Here is a 22,163-nt window from a genome sequence, read left to right as displayed (position 1 = left end):
GACGCTGCACCTTGGTGGGTTTGGCTGGTCCCTCGTCACTGCACACCCTTGGCCTTGCAGACCATGGCCAGCTCTAGATCCATTTGTAGATCCTGGGGAAGGAAGTGTCCAAGCTGGATTCACTGCTGGAGGGAGAATGTGGTCACTCTTAACCCTCCACCAGAGCAAATCTCAGAAATGAAGGGTTGGCTGCTGGTGCTGAGGGGTTTGTGAGCCAGCACTGAGCACGCAGAGGTGACAATGGTGACCTTTTTTTTGTTAACTTTAAATACAAGGACATTTCATTCATCTTTATATTGAATACAACCCATTTTTATTGTCACAATTTTATTGTTTGTTCTTTTTCACATCTGATGCATCAGAAGACTACCCATGGGTTTTTTTCCCCTTCTTTCCTATCCTACATTTCCCTTTCATTCTTGTTGCTTGAAGTGGAGGGGAGCAGACACTTACTCCATTACTTTTGGGAGACTTTTAATTCTGTTTTGCAAGAGCTGCTTCACCTTGCTTTGGTTGTAATTATTCAACTCTGTGCTGTGTTTGAAGATGGGACATCTTTCTTACCCCCATCTTCTCAGTGCTGGGAACCTGAGTGAAGTCCCTGGTGTTTTTCAAAGGTTCTTTTTCAAAGGTGTATTTTGCTCATGACCTATTTTTTGCTAACACAACCTGTAATTGTATGTTCATGTGAAATTTCTCTGTGCCTTCACAGGCTCTCTGTGGGGGAGTGTATGCAAATAACAGGACGAGAAATGAGCAATTTGTATAGCTGGGACTTTTTGAGTTTTACGTTTTTCATATTTGTCTGTTTTCACTGATTAATTGAATTTCAGTGAGTTGTAAGAAAACATTCTTAATAATGAAGGTTTCTGATTCACTGAAGGACCTGGTGCTTCTTAAGCAACTGAGAATGAAAAGTAGCATGAGGAATGGGAACTGGAGAAATGTATTAAGAGAGCTGTTTCATTTTCCATTTTGCATCACTCCTGATAATACTTTTATTAATAGTGCTACATAAATGGTAGATTGTAGATTTGGTCTGGATCAAACCATGCCTGCTTTTCCCTTTCTCTGCCACTTATAATGGCAGAGACATGGTATTTCCCACATATTCACAAATTTCTTACTGTTTTGGGGCATCTGCACAGCCCTGCAGAAATTCCTTGCAGTAAGGGCAGCACGTGGCATCTGAGTGGCCATGCTCCTGCCTGCTTGATGGATGCTGGTAACACTGCCCTGTAGACTCCAGTAAAATCTTAGAGAGCACTAGCATATTTTTCAAGTGAACAGAAGTAAAACTTCAGTATCCATATAGTAAATCACTTTCAGTCCTCCTTCATTCAGGCTGATTTCAAGAACAGTGATAATGGTTATCCTTCTTTTAGTTCTCTTAGAACTCTTTTTGTAGAACTTCTGGTCTATACTAAATTTTCTAAAGAAAAGAATTATGTCCTGTCCCCCTATTATACTTTCTGGCACCAGCATAAACAGCTTAATTCTTCTGCTTGCTTCCTATTAAAATAATTGTTATGGCCATCTTCTGTTTAGTTCCTTAGTTCCATATGAAGGCTGATGAGATGGATCAGGTGGGGTGGTTTTTAAAAAAATCTGTATATATATATTTTCCTGAATTAAGTTTGTAATTTTGCCTCACAGTTAATCACTAGAGATGAAAAGCTCTAAAAACATTCAGCTTTCAGTTAGAGCAATTGAAGATAGGTATGGCATACCAGGGACACAGTACTACTATTTGGATTCAGCTGATGGCAAACAGTTCTGTGTAAGATTTCGCCCTAAAATATTCTTTAATTCATCTTTATGCTTAGAGAACAACCTATTTGGATGGGTAGTTTTCCTAAGTGCAATGAACAGACATAACAGGTCAGCACTGAAAGAGGATGGTTCTGATTTCTTCTCCCCTTCCCCAGAAGATCCTGACACTTAATTTTTTTTTTTTTTTTGACAATTTTTGAAGGTGGTGGCAAGGAGGAGATCATTTTGTGCCACTTTAATTCATTAAATTTGCTTAGTAAAAAGGCTGCTTGATCTGATGCAGGGATGAGGCAGGACTTGAATCATGTCCAGGAATAGGCTGTACACAAGAAAGAAGTAAAGGAAAGGTAGGAAGAAGAATGGAACTTTGGTTTTTTTAACAGCTGTGAGCTGTCCCTCAATTGTTTCTGGAACTGGCTTAAGCTGACGTGGAACAAAATTTTGTCAAGCTCCAACTGCAGTCAAAAATGGAAAAGGGATGTTTTACCTGCAGTCCTGTGAGTGAGAGGAAGGGCACAGGAAGGGTGTAGGAGAGGGGTGTATGTCCTAGAGAAGCACAAACACCTGCAGGCTTTCCCTTAAACAAGTCTTGGTGTTGTGGCTCCAAATCTGGTGCTTGCAAAATGAGCTGGCCCACTTTTCCTGATTATACTATACTGCTTATTCCTGTCTTCTACTGTGCAAACCAGGCAAACCCCAAAATGATAAAATTTTCATCTGCTTTATTTCCCTTGTTGACTGATACAACTGTCTATGCCACATATAACAGTAGTAGGGATGAGGAAGATGTTGAAAAGCAAAACCCTAAGGTAGCAAACTGGGCATCTGTGCTTTGATTTGGCAAAAGTGAACCACACTGTGTGCCACAGCCTGGGCTTCAGTATTCAGTTATTCTCTAAGCATCTGCTTAAGGAGCCAGTGCTGCTGTGCTGTGACCCTCAGTGGTGCTGTGAGTGAATATGGTGGGTAACCTGTGCTGAAGAGCTGCCTTCAGTTTGATAATCCTTACTTGGGTTTGGTGGGTTTTTGTTCTTGGGTTTTTTTGTAACCATACCAGCCCTGTTCTGATTTCTCCACATCATCTTACTGATAATAGTATGAGCACAGCTAAGTCAGTCATTTCCTGATGTTTATTTTTCAGGGTGCAGCTCTTCTGTTGGAATTTATCAGAGGATGATAGGGCTGCTTGTCTTGGGCCCACCCCTTCCCTGTGGCTGGTACAACTGTGCTGTGTGTCTGTGTGGTTGCTTGAATTGGGGAACTGATCCAAGTTAAAAATAACTCGTGTGTAACTTCTTTCAATGTGTCAGAAGGATGTCTGCCCAAAGTGTAATACCACTACTGCTCTGCAGAACAAGTGGTGCCTGGTAATGATGTCCTTGTAGATCACTCCACTTGCAGATGTGTAAATCATGCAAAGTTTGGTCTTTTTCTTAGGATGTGGTTTAAGTGGCAGTCAAGTTGGGATTTCTGTGGGTTGCTGGAGAAATAGGTAGTTAAGCATTCTTTTTCTACTCCGTTTCTTCTTTCTCTTTGCCTCACTAACATAAACAGCAACTGCTGCTGGGTGGTGAGTTTGTCCAAGTCATGCATCTGACAAAACAAAACTCTGGACTCTGGAATACTTTTTATTTTCCTCCTTTTTGTGAATGAAGGGGAGAGGAAGTGTTAACTTTTTAAGGTCAGGTGGCTGACTGTGCTGCTGTGTGGTGTAGATCTGATGTAAGGGAAGTGTTGGGGGCCCAGGCACTGGAGATTGTGCAGAATTGTGCCTCTTGTAGGTTGTAGTATTGCACATGTAATGGACAGCCTGAAACTGCACCACTTGGTCTAACTTGGTTTATTTACCAGCTTCTGTAATCTTTGAATAGAGACAGATAAACAGCATGCAGAAAACATTATCTTTTTAGAAACTTCAGACAAACTACTTTTTTTAAGGAAAATGTTATCATCAAATCATAACATGAAAATCCAGAAGACATTGTCCCTTCTTTTCAATAGCTTCCCAGAAAAGAAATTTTATCACAAGCTTAATTGCATCAGTATTTCTTCTAAAACAGTATAGTTCTGTCATGCCAAGTAGTACAATGTAGGTAATTACCTGTATCATTTAGCTTACATCTTATTAAATATTTTGGTGACTAAAAATAAACTTAAGAAATCCCCTACCAAGTCAGCCAAATGAAATCCCATCTCATAGTCTGTTTCCAGCTCTAGCAGTAGCAAATGCTGCTCAGGGTAGTGATCTGATGATGACTTTCAGTCTCTTTATGCCTCCTCAGTATTCACATTTGTGGTACTACAGGTGTTGGAGGCTACACCTACACTTAGTGAATTTAATATCCTGCATGAAGATGATGCCACTCTTTCATCTCTTCTGAAAACTGACAGCAAGCCTTAAGAGTTTACTGCCTTCTGAATGAAGAGGTGTATTTTCTATCTGCTTTTAACTGACCCCCTACTGATTACATCACGTGCCCCTAAGTTCTCATACTTCAGGGTTTTATGAAAACAGTTCTGCATTCTGGTTGTCCACTACATTCTTTCCTGTGTCCTTTGTCCCTCCAAACTGAGGAGACCCTGCCTTTTGAGGCAACTGCTGAAGCCCATTGGACACTTGCCTTTCTTTGCATTTTCTCAGAAACTGCTGTGCCTCTCCTAAGAAGTGAAGATCAAAGCTGCACTCGGTGCCCTGTATGGAGTACACGGAGTTTCTGTGCTGTGGCAGAGTGACGCCCTCTGTCCTGTTCCTGGTGCCACCTCTGGTGACACCCAGTGTTTACTGGATCCTGTAGCACGCTGAATCTGTGCTTTAAGGGAGATCTGCCAGCAAGAACTTTGCCTCTCTTTCCTGAGCTGTTAACTCTGTAATGAACTCTATAACTCTAATATTCTGTGTCATTTTGTTCTCATTTACAACTTGCCCAAACTCATCCTTGTGGAAATGTAATGGAGTCATAAACTTAAAGAGTATTTGAGAGCTCTAATTTTCTGTTGTTGTGTCCATTTAGAGGAAGGTGCAACAAAATAACAGCAGTAAGGAAATAAGGATGAATCTATTACTAAAGGTAATAAATGCAAGAAGAATTTTAGATTTCTTGTCTGTTATTGTCTGGGGTCATTAGAGAAGTCTGAAGAAAGCTGTTTGGTCAAGGTTAAAGAACAGGCTGAGTGAGCTATAACCATGGGAACCAATGCTTCTAGGTCTTCCTCAAGTATGTTAAGAAAATATTCCATTCCAACCAGTTAGAGTGAGCTGAATCTTGAGGCATTTTGCTGGGTAAAAAAGATCATTAAAATCATAAGACAAATGTGTAGCAAAATAACCTATTTTACCTGATACATTTTCCAGTGTCACTGCAGTGAAGCTCTGAATAAACAACTTCACTGTTTTGACAGGATTTTTTTTAAAGTGAATTTGCTTGCCTTCATCCCTGTGCATGGTTTGGTGGACTCTAGTAATTGCTTGAGGCCTACTTTCTAGAAGCAATCTCCTGCATGTGTTTTGGGCAAAGTAAAGGCACAGAAAAGCAGAGCTTTGAGAATCTGCAGAATCTACTGGCAGATAATCACAGGAACAGAGTTGTTTAGGTTGGAAAGACCTTCTAAGATAATCAAGTCCAACCATTAACCTAGCACTGCCAAGTCCATCACTAAACTGTGCCCCCAAGTGCCACATCTTTTAAATGCTTCCAGGGACAATGACTCAACCGCTTCCCTGGGCAGCCTGTTCCAGTGCTTTGCAACCCTTTCCGTGAATAATTTTCCCCTGCTACTAAATCTAAAACACCCCTGGTTCAACCTGAGGCCATTTCCTCTTATCCTATTGTTTGTTATTTAAAAGAGACTGACCTCCACCTTGCTGAGCTCTTGGGACCACCACTGTTGACCAGATATAACCAGCTGGATGTAGCTCCACTCATCACCACCCTTTGGGACTGGCAATCAAGCCAGTTTTTTACCCAGCAATGCACCTGTCCAACCCATGAGCAGCCAATTTCTCCAGGAGAATGCTGTGGGAGACGGTGTCAAAGGGCTTACTGAAGTCCAGGTGAACAACATCCACAGCATTTCCCTTCTCCACAGAGCAGGTCAATTTTGCATAGGAGACCAGGTTGGTCAAGCAGGACTTGCCTTTCCTAAACCCCTTCTGGCTGGGCCTGATTGCCTGGTTGTCCTGTATGTGCCTCACAATGTCACTTAAGGTGATCTGTTCTGTGACTCTCCCTGGCACTGAGGTCAGACTGACAGTCCTGTAGTTCCCCAGATTAAGTTCTAGTTGAGCTTTGGTCCTTCTAATTTTCTCGCTGCATAACCTCTCAGCACCCCAGTAGCCCTCCTGAGTGTGCTGCCCCATCTTCCAAAGCTTGTAATCTCTCTTCTTTTTCCTTAGTTCCAGCCAAAGGTTTGTGCTCAGCCAGGCTGGTGGTTCCCACTTCTTCTCTTGCCTTGGCCTGCTTCTGTGCTTTTAAAATTTCCTTCAGGCAGGATGCCCAGCCTTCCTCAACTCCTTTGACCCTCAAGACTGCCTCCCAATGGATTATGGATTCTGTCAACCAGGCTCCCAAACAGGCACAAATCTCCCCTCCAGAATTCCAGGATAGCAGTTCTGCTGAGCCCCCTCCTTAGCTCTCTGAGAATGGAAAACTCTCTGACATGCAGGGCTACCCCACTGCCTCTCCTTCCTTGCTTCTCCTGCCTTCTGAAGCATTTATGGTCATTTAGGTTCATGTTGCTCCAGCTGGTGAAGTTAGAAGTCAGAGGGTCCTAAAATCTGAATGTAAGATGAACTTTCCAGGTGTTCCCTACTTCCTGCTGTGTTATGTTCTTTGTGTGTCTTCATGAAAGTATTTAGTCTGATTGAAATCTCATCTTGGGAATATTGCCTAGTCCATTAGAAAAAAATCATCCTGTGATATATTATATCTTGCTAGATAAAATATTGCAGAGGGGGCTTATTTGTCTTTGATATAACTGCTGGCTTTGTCCTGGATAACATTTATAACAGATCTATTTTCCTGTTATGGAGTTTTTTAGGGACATTTTGGATAGTAACATTTCACTAGTTCCTTCACTGCTCAGGATTAAGCTTTTCTAATACAGATCAACACCATGAATGATATCTATCAACTTCATGTCCACTTGAGAAACAGGTCAGGAATATCTTGGAAGAGGGTTTTTTTTTGGTTTTGCCCTGTTCTTGTCTTTTTTTTTTTTTTTTTAATTTGTCTACCATAGGTGGGGGTGAGTTCTGTCCTGAATAGCAAGGATGCCTTTAAGTATGACTGCCAAAGCTGGGCTGCTGTAATGATGTTCTGTTATCCTGGAAAAGAAATCCACAGGATGCTATCCTTAATACTAAGAGGATTAACTGTGTGTAAATGTTGCAATTAAAATTAACTGGCATGCTGACTACTGCATCATGCAGTTAATGTAGGACAGCCTCTTGGTTAATTGTATTCTTACCTGCTGTTTCCTGGTATGTGATTAAGCCAATATTTAGAATGGGTAAACAAAATTATATTTTTTTTTAATTGGGTAACAGCTAACCTTTTTCAAATTTTGGTTAGCTTGCTGTGCTAGAGACTTTATGCTTTGAATACTTTCAGAGATAAGGCACGGGCAGCTTTCCTTAAGCTTTTTTCTAAACCAGGAGTTGAAGATGATCTCTCTCTCTTTTGTGATTGAATTTACAGTATAGGGCAGATGTAGACACCTTGCTCTGAGCCAGACATGATGAAAGGCCCATGGGCTTGTGTGTTGTGGGCTCTGACAAGCATTACACCTTTGAGTCTGAAAGCTTTGGTGTTTTAGATTCATCTTCATGATTAAAGAGAAAGACTCCAAAGAAAATGTCCAGGGATGCTTTTAATTACTCTGTGTGTTCCTCTGTGTTTCCTCTGTTCCTCCTCTTGTCTCTGGAGATCACCATGCTTCTGCTTTGCCCAGTACCTCTTGTTTTTGGTGTTTGCAGAGATGCATATTGAGGCCCAGATGAAGTGACTTAACTTGTCGCAAACAAACCACAAACTCATTTGTACATCTGATTTGGTAGTTCATGTTAATTGCAGCAGGAAGCATGAGAAACTAAGCCTAAATTTTTTAAAAAAATTAACAAAATAAGCCTCTCTGTGTGCTCTTATTTATGTTTAAGAACAGTCTACTTACAAGCTCCAATGTTTTTATAAATATGTCAGTGAACTTCTGAATGTGATTAGTACATTTCAAGTTGTTTAATCTTATTGATTTCCTGGTTTCCATGTTGTTACATACTGGGATTTGCTACCTTCCAAGTAAAACTGATGGAACCTTGTGTATGTGTACATGCAAAAGCTCTGGCTTAAAGCAGCTGAAGTCCAGTAGCTTAGTCTAAGCTGCTGATGGAGGTAGATATAGCCTGTGCTAATTGTCTGTCCCAAAGCAATTACTTTTATTCAGCTCCACAAATCCAGGAGGTGGTAACAGTTTTAGCAACCACAAATGTTTGTGAAGTGAGTTTGTTTCAGCACTGATTGAGATTAAACCACACAAATGCACTATGGCCACTTCACACAGATTCCTTAGACATGATGAAATGTGGCTAGGTCTGGTGCTGTTCCACTACAAGTGGAGAAAATCTGGCACTTTGCTAGTGCTGTGGGAAGTCACCCAGTGTTTAGCTGCTCACCCTTCTTTGCCCCTGTTTGGAGTGTAGCCTGGCTGGCCTCCCTGAGGCTGTTCTGGCAGGAGGAGACTGCTGAGGGCTGAGAAGAGTCGCTGCATATGCAGGCAGAGATGCTGTAAGAAAGCTTCTCTCTTGTAGCCCCTGTGTTGTCTGGCACTTCATTTATTTCAGTTAGAGTGAAGAAGTCTTTGTGGGTGGAGAGTGATCTTTGAGGTAGCTAGAACCAATCCCACAGATGACTTGGATACCAAGAATGAGACAATGTACTGGAGTTTTATTTTGGGACTACTTGACTTGGTTTCAGGCAAGATTTATCTGGTTTTTAGCATTTTGGATTTGAGATGTATCAGAATGGGAACAAGAAAGATGAAATAAATTTGGGAAAAACTGACAGAGGAGAAATACACCTTCATATTTTTTCTTGGCTAAACACCAGTCTGCAGAAAGTCTGCAACGTGGTCTTCAGTACAAAATTAGCTCTTCTCTCTCAAACTGTTAGGGATTCCTCCAATTCCTCTGACAGATTAGAGTGTCAGCTCATGAACAACTACTGAACCATGACTGGCATTGTGACTGTGTTGTGCTGCATACAATCAGTGCCTTTCAGCATGTTCATTGCTGTAGGTACTTTATTCTCCTACCCTGTGGTGAATAGGAGGTAGTTGTTGAAAGAGGGGAAGATTTGCACATGGGCTTTGACCACAAGGTTGTAAGGATGCTGTAAGTGTACACCATAGCTTATGCCACAGCTGTGTGAGTGTAACCAAAAGAAAATGTTACATGCCCTCTCTTTCTGACAGCTGGGCAAGGAGAAGGACTTAAGACACGTTTGAACTTTACTCTGCTAGCAGTGATGCTTTTTTCACTTTGAGGGAGAGGTGGTGGTAGAGCTCAGTGGGTAGGTTCCAGTGGTTTAAGTCAGCATGTTCTTGTTATAGAAAATAAAGAGCCAGTGGGATGAATTCTAAATCCTGCAGATGCTTAATGACAGGTTTCAGCAAACTTACAAACTCCTCAAGTATGTACAATACCAGAGCCAGACACCATGGACAGCATATTTCAAAAAAAATATTTAGAAGTTGCCAGTGGAAGCTAAACTTTGAAAAACATGAAGTCATTCTTGAAAGAGTTCAGGTTGGTTAAATGTCATGTGAATTCAACCTATTTGTTGAAACTAATGTTATATGCCTCAATGAGGAAAATAGATGCTAGCTTACATCTGAAAGGGGGAAGCTTTTGCATGCAGACAGGGAAAAGCACTGTTGCAAGTTTAGCATGACAGTCTGCTCAATGCGTGTTTCATCTTTTTATGTGAGTAAGTCTTAAATAAAACCTTTGTTTTTTTCTTTTTCAGAACCGTAATGAAATAAAAAATGGAGCCATCCTTCGATTAACAACATCTCCGGTGAGTCAGTGTCCTTTTCTTCTCTTCTTTCAAAGTGAAAATTCAGTTAGTAAATTCTTGTGAACTAATGTATGTACTTTTAAGCTTTATCCACAATGTATCCCACAATCCTCCAGGAGCAAATGTTATGCGTTATAGAGGCAGGAATAATAACTCTGACATTTGGTGATACTGTTGGCAGAATTGGGTGAGTTTTTGTGTCTCACTTCCGCTGGGAACAGTTTTCACATACACGATATCTCTGCTTCCCTGCTGATATTGCAGCCTCCCTCAAGTTGCTCTTTTTCTGCCTCAGAACTCAAAACCAGGAAGCCAGGAGGAAGGTCAGGGATTTGAATCATGGAGAGCTCTGCTGGGTGGCACAGGTCAGAGCTTTCCTGATCTCTGATTTTGTGTTGAGTGAGTAGCAGCTGTAATGTTGAGATTTTACTGGGGTTTCTTTGTTGTTGGCTTTTTTTCCCCCTACACCATCTCTTTGCTAGCTCCTAAAAGCACAGCAGAGCTGCTGGTTGCCCTGTAATGGCTTGTTTTCCTGCTGAGTTGAGCAGTGCTGCTGCCACATGCTGAAAGCCACTATTAGTCCTGGAAGATGTATGTCTAAGGCAGCAGCAATCCAATTTCCTTGCTGACAAATGTAGTTAGTGTGCCATTAAAATGGTTTACCTCTTCATGATGGTGTTCTAGCCTCTGCAAATTTGAAGCATTCTAATGCTCAAACTCTGCCACCCAGTAGCTTCTCAACAGAAAGCATTTATCAACAGCCAACAGGGCAAAGACAAGAGGCTTCCATTAGCCTTCATCATGTTCTTCAATGGTCATTATATTCAGAGCTTTATAGACATTAAAAAAAAAAAAATAAACAGCAGTTTAAGACCATAGCTCTGCCAGGATCTATGTGATTCCAGAGTCTCTTGGCATATATCACCAAAACAGCCTTGTACATGGGAAAACTATTTCTGGTAGAATAAACCCCATTTGATGGAAATTCCTCAGAAAAGGCAGCCCCAGCACCAGCTCCTTCTAACCTTTGTGACTTCTTAATAACAAATATCCCCTCCAGTACTGCCCAGACTTGGGATCTCTTGAAATCAAAACAGCATCTGTGGTTCATCAAGAACCAATGTAGTCCAAATGCAGTGTGTCATGTTTTGGTGTAACCACAACATGGAATAACCACATAGGACAACTCATGGAATTCTCCCATCTCAAAATCCACAACCAGTTGCACCGTGAAACCTCACTGAAGAGAGGCTGTGCTGTGACTGATCTGTGGAGATGGCTGGCTGGCTTTATGGTCACTTGTGCAATTGGAAATGGGACCTACAAACACAAAAGACAAATCTTGGATGTGCAACACTATCTGCTATTACCAGTGGTCTGGAAGGTGGGGCTTTGCACCCACCTATCATTCTAGGACTATTGTCTGCTTGTTCTGTTTCTTTGGGGATTTGCCTCAGGGTCAGTTAATCAATTGAGGAGTCCTTAGGATGTTGAGATATTGCCAGTTACCTAACAAATTATGGACTGCTCTGGCACTGGCCTGCAGTTATGAGTGACTCAGCTATCCTGTTTTAAGATAGAAGGCTGATCTACTCTCTATTCTCCAGTAGTGATGTTTATGTCTGAAAGAGTGCTTATTTTCATACTTCCTGATGTTTTAAAATTTTGCGTTAACTTTTCCCAGAAAAGAGAGGAATCAGAGAGGTATTTTGGAAGGAGGAGCAGATTAGTTTTTGTCAGATTAGCAAATATTTGTATTGTTTAAATAGGTAAAAAGTGAAGTTCTTCATGTCCTCACTCTACAGTAGTCTCTTTGCTTTTTAAGGTACTGTCAAAGTGGTCATCATAGCAGTACCAAAAATAGTTAAAGGCCTCCAAGCTGTGGTTCTTAAAGTGGTGACATTTGGTTCTTAATGGTTCTGAAATGGTGGTCATTTACCCTGAAAAACTAACAGGCAATCTGTTTCCATATTTCCTCTGAAATTCTGTATGAGAGCAACAGTAGTTGGAAGAGATAATGTGAAGAACAGGCTGCATGATACACTCCTACAAAATGGGAAAGATGCTTTCCTAGCTGTTAGTGCTGGGTGAGAAATGTTTTTCTCATCATGTGAAAACATCAAGATTCTGAATTCCCCCCACCCCCTCTGTTTTTTCTATCCTACAATAGGATAAAGCTGAAACTATCTTTCCTTTTGTCCCAGAAAACCAAAATCATACTCAAAAAAAAAAAACAACCCAAAAAAAAAACTTTATGAAAAGGTAGATGATTTAGGAAAGGAGAGAAAGATTGAGAGAAATTATGAGAAGCCACATATGGATTATGCAGTTTTTGGGATGTGTCCCTGTAGTTTCAGAGAGGTCTGAGCTGCCTACTTCCTGGCTGTTCTGGGGGGGAAAAAAAATTGTCCTGAACTTTACAAGCCTTTTGAGGGAACTTTTTTCCTTGAAGAGTTGAGAGGAGTTTTGTTGACTCGTTCTGAAGGCTGCATGAGCTTAAAATGCTTTTCTAGTCCTTAATTTTTATGCAGCTTATAACCATGACAGCCAGTAGTCTGGCTGTACCCTTTAGGGTTGCATGGCCCAAGTAACAGAAAATTGGGTGAGAAGGATGAGATGCAATCTTTTTGAGTTCTGTTGTCATTAGCCTCAAATTATTTATTGCTCACATACCCACAGTCAGTACTATTAAAGATTAAAAAGAGAGAGGAAAGAAAGGTAGTTTTATCTAGAAATAGTAAACCAGCATTTTTGGGCTGACTTTTTAAAATGAGGATTTGTAATCTAACTCCATGAATATAAATGTTAAATACTTTCTCTTTTTTAATCTCGAATTTAGATTATTTTGTGTGCCTATGCAGGGACCTTTATCTGAAAACCATTGTTAATACTGCAAGGGCAGAACTGCAGTTATGGTGTGCTGCTAAATCCATTATAAATGCTTGCCTTGAGAGATTTACAATGTGCCTATTTTAAATTTCTTTGAGTTAAAAGTTTGCAAACGCCAGTCGTTAGGCCTGGTGGGAATTTGAACTCACTCTTTGTTTCCATAGGTCTGTTTGCTAAGTTTGTGAGATTCTCTGAAAGACTGGTTTTTTCCTAAACAATGCTATTTTTTCCTCTATAAACTGCTCACCACACAGACACTCTGTTTCCTAGGTAACTTGAGTGCAGATTGAATTTCTCCCATATTATCTTTGTTCCTATATCATCTTTCTTATTTATTTTAACCTCTCCTATCATCTTTCTTAACAATTCTCTGGGCTATTGTGTGTTTTTGCAGTTTTCCGTGACCTGTTTTCCCCCTTTGTCCGTCTGCATTTCTGAAGGGACGCATGAAAAGTTTCTTATGCAACATTTCTTTGTATTTGAACGTATGTGACAATTGAGATGCTGTATTGCTGCTGTCTCTTTTGTGATAACCATATTCCAGTGCAGGGTGGGTAGGTGTATAAATGAGCTGTAATTGCTCCCGAGTGTGAGGCTGATGCGAAAGGACTTTTGTGTCCTGCAATGCAGCAAGCAAAGTCCAACCTTTTAGTGTGTGAAACTGCAGGATTCCTTCAATCAGATCCTGCAAATCCTTTTTCAAATGACTAATCACTTTAAAAAGATGCTAAAATACTGGGAAAATTAAATTGCAGGAACTAGTGTAGTTTATTCAGTTTAATGGTTTTCAAACAGAATTGATTACTTGAGCACTTAATGTTTTTTAAAAGCAGCTTCTTGGCCACTTACAAAATGACTTGCTTATGAGGTATATACTTTAAAACCCGCATAAAAGGGGTTTTTCTGATGTGGTATTTGTGGGACATGGTAATTTGCTTTTATCTTTTTTTTTCTTGATCCCCAGTCCAGGGATCAGTTGAGTTGTCAAACCTGTGATTTGTTTGTAGGCAGAGTATTAGCATGTGTACAACGAGCAATCATGTAAATAAAGGTTTTCAAAGATAGTCATCATAGTATTTTCTATGAATGCTTCTACAGATATTAAGAACATGTTCTTTATATATGATCCAAACAGGCTAGGAAGTATAAAGAGTTTTTTTAACCTAGTTCTGCTTATACATCTGAATCCTCAAAGTAAAATTTTGAGCATCTAGTTTAGAATTTTTGATCTACAATTGCTTGAACATGTATTTGAAGTTCTGTAAATGCATGAATTTTTGCAGTTCTAACCTGTAATTGTGGTTATGTTTATAGTGTAATGGTAAATTAGTTGCTAAATAAACCTTATACCAGAAGCACTGACCATGGGGGTCAATTAGCCACTTTTATATTTTTCTGCTCTTAGTAGATTAGATTTGAGAAGTGGAGCTGGGATTTGTCTTTTCATAGAGAAAGGTTTAATCTGATGTTTTCAGGTTTCAAAAGGCATGTTTTGAACTGTAAGTGGAAGAGATTGTTTCAAATGCAGATAGAGGAAAAAAATGCTTATAAAGCATTGAGAAGTGGCTAGTGATTGCATATGCCATATTTTAAGGCATATTTGTGTAATACATTTGGCTATGCATCTGCAATGCTTTTGTCATTGATTTAGTGCAAGACCCTAGAGATAACCATTTCCCTTTTCTGCCTCCTTAATTGCTATAATGATTCCACAGGACCTCTCTGTATATCACATCTGTACAGGGCTTCAGATATACAAACTGTGTTTCAGAGCTCATGCAAAAAATGTTAACCGTTAATGTATGTATTGATTAAAATAGATTCTCATTGCTTACCTGGCATCAGATGCTAGTTAGCCTTGGAGGGTCTGCTGAATGTGTATGTGTAAAATGATGGTTATGTAATGTATCCACTCCTCCATTGCTCTCTGACATGCATGCAGTTGTAGGTGACATGGCAATAACAATCCAGGAAAAGGCAGTGCTTTAAGCCACCATGGTGTTCCAACACTGAATGATTTAAATTAAACTACAGAAATGCATGTGTTTGGTAAGGACAAAGCTGGATTGGGTAGTTACTGATGGTCTCTATGATCTTTTTCTAGCAACATATGGACTGATATGACTTAATCTACAGGATAGATAACGATACTCTTATTTTATTTGCTTTTTGTAAAGGACAAAGAAGACAACTGATTACATAATGCAAAACCAGCAATTTAAATCAATGGTCCAACTTTTTTCCATGGCACATTCATGTTTGATAGTGGTTGCATTTGGATCTGTGTCCTCCCTCTTGTCCTTACTCACTGTGTTTTGTATTCTGTACAGAAGTCCTGTGTATGTCTGGTTAATAAGTTGCTTTCAAAGTTTTGCACAAAGTATTCTGTGGCAGAGAAATGATAGTTTGATCAGTAGAATCCCTTGTTAGGATGATCTTGGGATTCTTAACCTCCAAATGGCTATTTGGGTCTCTAAGAAAGTCACATCCTGGATTTAGGTCATTAGTTCTCTCTTTAAGCTGACAATCTCATCAAGCTGCTCCTTTTAAGCAGTGCTACTCCCTAAGGGCAACCTTTCTGGATGTCCTTGGAGCAAGTCATTTAAGACTAGACATGTGGCTTATGCCACTTGACAGCCTTTTGAAATGCTGGGACTTCAACAGCACACGTTTTCCAAGCTTCCCATCTTCCTTCCTTCCTTCCTTCCTAAAGAGGAGAGCAGTTGATTCTGCCTTTCATTTCCTTGAGCAGCCATATTTCTGTTAATTCCCTCTAATGATTCTCAGTTGCAAAGGTTTATATATTTATATTTACTCCTACCTGAATGATATTTCAGTAAGAATGCAGACATGGCAGCCAGCTCTGCTATTGCTTTAATGAGCTGTGCTTTCTGTCCATCCACTGATGGCTTGCAAATCATTAAAATAGCTCCCTGGTAAGCACTCAGAGCATATTTCATCCGGGTTTCATTTTTTAATGCAGTCATAAATGAGCTGTACATTGCATTAGCATGTACGAGTGCTATGGCAACAAGAATTAGAAGGCTTGGGAGAACTGCATGGTGTTAACCAAGGCAATATTTTCACACATCAGGCATTTGGGATGACAACAGACAATATGACTTTTGTCCATGTTGCCAGTGAGACATGTGCCAGCACTCTTGCTGAGACAAATATATGTTTACTTCCTCAATCAAGATCTCCTCTGCCATTTGTCTGTTCTTTTCTCATCTGAGAGTAGAAGGAGCAAGGTTTATGGGATGCAGTGTCTTGCAAAACTTGTTTAATGTAAGAAAACTGCAACTGTGTGTAAATTTTGCTGATAGAACCTTGGCAAAGTCAGATAAAGCCTATGATGTTAGTAAGCACTCTTTTATGTGCTTAAAGAGTGTCTGAACCACTTCTGTAGCGTGGATTTTTGTGCTCTGTAGAGGGTTCCAAGCTGTCTCTTATCTAAGATTATATTTTGGTTTTAGTCTGGTGAATTTCAAAGCTCTCACTGACTGCAGAGGAAAGAGGACTAAGATATCTCAGTTGATAGGTTGGTCCTGCTCATGCTGGTGTTGTGCAGTGTTGGTGAGCTGCTAATGCACATCTGTGTCCTGGTGTTCTCGGGTTTGGTGAGAGGGAGGGTTGGCTCTTTCCATGCTTGGTGTGGATACATGTGCAATGGAAGTCTGACTGGCTGACAGCAGTTCACCAGCCCCAGGTGTTTCTGCTGGGGGCAGGACTCTCTCCTTAAGAGAAATGCTGAACTTCACCATAAATAATCTGTTGTGAATAAGTATGAAGACTAAGCGTTGTTTACACAGCGCAGTGTGTTGTGAAGGGGTTTGGGGGAGGATGTTCTCCTGGCTCTGCTCACATGTTTTTCTTGCTTGCTATTGTGATACACAGGCAATTACAGTCTCCATCTGTTTGGCCACAGTTCTGCTGCCTAAGGTTTGCCACTCAGACTTATTGATAGAGCAGCTCAGGAGAGCTGCTCAGTCACTGTGAACCAGTTGTTTTGTTCACCTTTCCTATTTGTTCCATTTTCACTGAATCCAGGAGCCTTTAGAGGACTGGGTTCCCGTGGAAAGCTGGAAGAACTTCCAGTTCAGTAGAACATCCTTCAGTGGGCAGATAGTGGGAGTGGTAACTTGCAAGAAGTATGGCAGGTTGGAAAAAGCCATGTGCACAGATTTAATAGGTTTAAGGTTAAATCTGAGCAATCATTTCCAAAGTTTGGGGAATGCAGCTGCCATGGCAGTATTGAAGTTTTTCCAGAGTGTTTCTTTCTTGAGGTGGGCAAGAATTCAGGCATTGCATGTATTCAGTGAAACAGTAATGATTTGAAGATATTTTGCATCTCAGAGTCTTCCTTATAGTGGGGAGTTTAGCGTTAGGAATGGCTCCATGAAGGACATACTTTGATAAAGTAGGAGTTGGTTGTCGAACTTCTGGTTCAGGTAATAACAGTGGTGAATTTTGGTAGCTGATTATAGAAGAGTACTTTAGCAAAGCTTTTTTCACCCCCACTGATGAAAGGAAAGGGCTGGGGGAAGTATTTGGTAGTTATCCTGGAAGTTGAAAGTAAGTGGTATCTATTTTTACCTCTTCCATGGGCTTCAGCAAATTATTTACCTTATCACCTGCTTAAGCTTGATACAGTAGTCTTTTAGTTTCCAGTTGGACAGCCATTGCCATTACAGAGAGACTGTATAAACCATTGTTTCCCCATTACAGGCATTGATAGAGTAGGTAACCTTCCATGGCAGAAAGATCTTGTGGATGACAGGATTCTGTCTTTTTATAGGTAATGGAACTGCTATGGCTGCATCACCCTATACTTAAAGCACAAAAAAAGCTCAGGACTAAAGATATTCCATTTCTTTTCAATGCTATGTTAACCACAGTCACTCTAACTAGAAGTCATTTCTTCCACATACATGCTACTTACTGCATTTTTTTCTGGTCAAATGCTGACTGGAGACTATGCATTTACCACCACCATTGTAAAAACAAGAAGTAACCAATATTGCGGATATTGGAGGAGATTGGGACAATTAATTTATTCATGTTTTTGTAGCAATCAAAGTTATGTAGCTAGGCAGCTGCATCTGTAACAACACTATGCTGGTTATTTTTCTGGGCTCCTTGTTTAAATGGTCATGCACTAAAAATGACTGCTTTCTCAGAATCTTTATCTTCAGAGATGACCATCTCTGTGAAAAAAACATTCATTACTTGAACAGAAAAGGAATTGTCTGTCAGCAGAGCCCTTTCTTCTTTATTTCTTATCCAGCTGAGAAAGAATAAACATCATGTCAGAGAGAAATAACTCTCAACAGAATTTAAGTTTGTTTCCCTAATGACACATAGCCTCTCATTCACCTTTCCTTGGGTGCAGGTAAGAAATGAATCCTAGGAAACAGAATTTTACAAATATCTCTATATGTAGGGAGGAGGATTATTTTTCTAAGAAATGTATGACCTAGCTAGCTATTTTGGGTATTCTGTTCAGGTAAGTGAAAGTATCAAATTGAAAACTTGAGATATATTTTAAAGTATTTGTATGGCTAAAGAGAGAGGAAATTTAATATCCATTATATAAGTATTTCTTTACCTTTTTGTCATCAGTGTTTATTTTGAATTTCACTAAGTCATCCTCTGTTTGAAACATTAATGGCCAGAATAGCATAACACGAGGATATTGAACACGCAAAAAGATGTATGACAGATAATATCATGGTGTTATGTGGGAAGTAATTATTCTGTACTCCTTGTTAAAAGGGTATATGAGTGTTTGAAGTGACTGTGAACAAAAGAAGAGGGGGAGGAAGGAGCAGAAGGTCTGAAGTTGGTCTTTCTTGATGTAACATGGTTAGGACAGTATGTGGTCTTTGCTGCTAAAGGTGATGAGAAGTGTGTACCCTGAGTAAGCATTCACAGGAAAAGAAGTGCCACTACTATTATTATTATACTGAGATTGTCTGTTGCAGTTTGTTTTATTTTTATTTCTTCTTTATTGATGTGACACATAAGTTCTTCAAGCCAAAGGCTGTTATTTCTAATGCTCACATTTTCCCTGAGACAATGGAACATCTACCCATTGCTCAGCTAATGATTCTGCAAGAGTCCAAATAATTATAGATAATAATGGAGTAATACACAAGTAATATACTTTTACAAAAGTAATTTGTATTTGAACTACTTAATCTTTTCTGAGCATGGAAGTTAAATATCATTAATATTAAACATGGCTATTGTTCCTGCTTACACTGACATTTTACTCCTGATTTTCATTGTAACGAAAGCTGTTTTGTTGCTTTTGTTTTCTGTGTTTTGTTTCTCTCACAGGCTCAAAATGCACAGCAGCTCCATGAGAGGATCCAGTCTTCTAGTATGGATGCAAAGTTAGAAGCACTGAAAGACTTAGCCAACTACTCACGGGATGTTACGTTTGCCCAAGAATTTATAAACCTGGATGGCATTTCCCTCCTAACGCAAATGGTTGAAAGTGGCACAGAGTGGGTATTCTGCTTAAAATCTGGCATTCCTTCAGTGTGGGGTGATTTCATGCTCTCTGAGTTGATAAATTAAATATCTCAAGAGGTCTAGACTTTTAGGATAATATATTAATTATCAATGAGGTACTGTTTTTTTTAATTTCCCCTAACAACGGGCTGGTCAGGACTGGGGATGAGCAAAGTAGAAAGTCACAAGTGTTGCCTATGTCATAAAGTTTAGGGAGACTGGGGTCCCAGTTTCTTCTCTATTCACTGGAATTTCAATAAGCCATTGAAAGTGTATTTAAAGGCTGATATTTGAGTGATATCACTTAAAAACTTTTGTTTTAAATTTCATATTACTGAGAATATGTGTGGTAAAAGCCAAATGTAAAAAATTATTTACTTTACTTCCATTTTTTATTGTTTTGATTTTGAATGGGATTTTTCTAATACCAGTCAGGTTTTTCGACATAAAAATGAAAGCTGACCTCTAAAAATACACTCATTCTTTACCAGAATGCCTTACCAAATTTCATCATTGGTGAAATTCAGCACCAATGTCCTAAGTGTCTGTTGGCTTAATGTGGAGTGTGCAGCAGAAAAGTATCGATGGGATTGTTGCACTATTAAATGATGCTCTAACAGCAAGCATTTGATTTCAAGTAAGAGGCTTGCACTCAGTGTCAAGCTCTACTACACAGGAAGAAGTCAAGAATACCCACACCATCTCCTGAGAGAAAGAAAACTGAAATCAGTTCAAATCCCCTCACAAAGGTGCTTGTGTTCCCTTGGCCTCAAAGAGGGAAATAGTATTAGGAAGTAAAGCAAAAGTAGTAACTGGTCTTTGAATTGGAACACAAATGGTCTCTGAGGGTCTTGTACAAGATATACTGTGTATTTTCCACAGAAAAATTAACTGCTTTATAGAATCCAGTAGTCCATAGACTGAGCAACATAAAAACAATCTCTCCTGGATTTCTACCCATTGCGTGGTTAATGGCTTATGGAACTCTGAATCCTTATTGTCTAACTACAGCTATATAGTGGATTTCCAAAAGCTTGTGGTTTAATCTTCAGTATTTTGTGGTTATAGTCTTTATTTTTTACAGTGATTTGATCTGTGGCACACATCACATGTTATGCCACTTTAAAATTAAATGCTTCTAGTTACCAAATATTTCAGCTTGTATTTCATTTGTGTGGTATTTGTTGTTTACAGACCAAATTAAGTTTAAAGGCAAAGACAAGTTTAAGTTAATATAAACCCATGTATGCAGTTGCTGTATTAATGAAAGGTATTCTAAATGGACAGGCTCACATATGCCTGTGAAGATCAGAACACAGGAAAATTAACAGTCACTACTCTTGTGGTTTATTTTGTTGTGACATTATTTAGGTCTAATGATTTAACTTACTCCACTGCAAAAGGTATGTAAATGAAAGCATTTTATATTCTGTTGAAACAGACAGGGAACATTCACATTTTTTATAATCTTTCCTTTTAGCTACACTAAGACTAAAGCAAGTGCCCTCGTCACCCTTCAGATGCTGTTTTGTATCTGTGGGATGACCCAAACTGTAGCAGACTGGGCTGGATTAAAAATAACTGTTTGGGAGAGAAACTACTAAAGGCAACACTGCTGTTGAAAGAACTGTCTAGCAAATTATACCCTGTTATAAGTCCTGACCAAACAGCATAAGTTTTCAAACCACACAGTGGGCTTGTAAACTGGACATATGAGCAGAGTTTACTGCCTTTTTCTTTTTTATTATTTTATTTTATTTTATTTTATTATTGTAAGTGTTTTTAGGATTTTGAGGGATTTAATTTTTTTTCTTTTTAGCTGATGTAATGTGTCGTCAAACGTGCATTGATCGATCTACCTGTCTAATGTATTTATCAGTATTTCTGTCTGTGGGGAGAAACACTCTTGAGTTTGGGCATTGCACAAAGACTCAGCCTGTAAGAGTTTCCAGCAGCTTCACGTGTTGATGAGCTCTTAGTACTCACTGCAGTCTTTCATGTTAGCAGCCTAGACATTCTTCAGCTCCTGAGGGTATGAGCAGGTCAGATTTTTCCAAGTCTAGTTTTGCAAAGGGAGTGGTAAAGCAGGGACATCTGTGCTATGCTGTACGTTCCCTTCTGCTTTTATACTGTACATCACTGGCTGATGAGTGCATATTTAACAGAACTGGGGATTTGATGAAAGGAGCAAACATACAGAGGCACAGCAGCCTAAGCCTACCATCGTGCTTCTGCTTTCCTTTCTCATCTCACTTCAAGCTACTGAATCTGTTCCCTCACATCAGGGTCTGTCACTCGCTGCTGTGTCAGCACACTAAGCAAACAGACAAACTACTTCCTCAAAAGAAAGAAAAGAAACTTTTTTTTTTTTCATTCAGTGCCCTAGACTGTCAAAGAAAGGCAGCTGGAATCAGTCAGTTGTCCTCTTATGGTCTGTTCTTGTTTTTGCTTGGGCTCTGCACTACTGTTAGTAAGAGGTCTCACACAAGATGGTCACTGAACAGATAAATCAAATTGAAGGCCTCCTTGCCATTGCTCCCAACCTGGGCTCAGCACCCTCAGCAATATTGCCTTGTGGGCTGTGAGGCTGACAAGGTCACCAAAATGCTTCAGAACACAAAACTTTTTTCTGTGTCCATAGATGAACTTACATTGCTCTCTCAGTGTCCATAGGTGAATCTACACAAATGATTACACTGGCATTATAAAGGGCAGGGTGCAGGTATTAGAGGAGGAATGAGGAGCCAGAAATTTCAGGGTGGGGCAGAAACTTCTTCATAGCCCAGTTTTATAAGACAACATATTTTATAAAGATGCTTTTAAGGTATATCTTCACTATGGAGTTATCTTAGCCATTTTGGTGCAACTCCTGTAGACCAGCCCTGTTTGAATAGGGCTATGAGTCACCCATAC

The 22,163-nt window shown here is 39.7% G+C and overlaps 1 protein-coding gene across 5 annotated transcripts in view; it reads left to right on the top strand.

The window, feature by feature from the left end:
- Window positions 1-22,163, top strand: part of ELMO1 (engulfment and cell motility 1) — a 303,458-nt gene that overhangs the window by 66,665 nt on the left and 214,630 nt on the right. For all 5 annotated transcript variants that reach the window (XM_077178465.1, XM_077178469.1, XM_054637468.2 and 2 more), the window contains 2 exons: window positions 9,792-9,842; window positions 19,074-19,243. In XM_077178465.1, coding sequence (XP_077034580.1) covers window positions 9,792-9,842; window positions 19,074-19,243 — 221 coding nt within the window. The remainder of the gene's footprint in view (window positions 1-9,791; window positions 9,843-19,073; window positions 19,244-22,163) is intronic.

This window comes from Agelaius phoeniceus, chromosome 1, assembly GCF_051311805.1.
Source record: "Agelaius phoeniceus isolate bAgePho1 chromosome 1, bAgePho1.hap1, whole genome shotgun sequence".
NCBI classification, from domain to species: domain Eukaryota; kingdom Metazoa; phylum Chordata; class Aves; order Passeriformes; family Icteridae; genus Agelaius; species Agelaius phoeniceus.
This window is presented reverse-complemented; position numbering and strand designations above follow the sequence as displayed.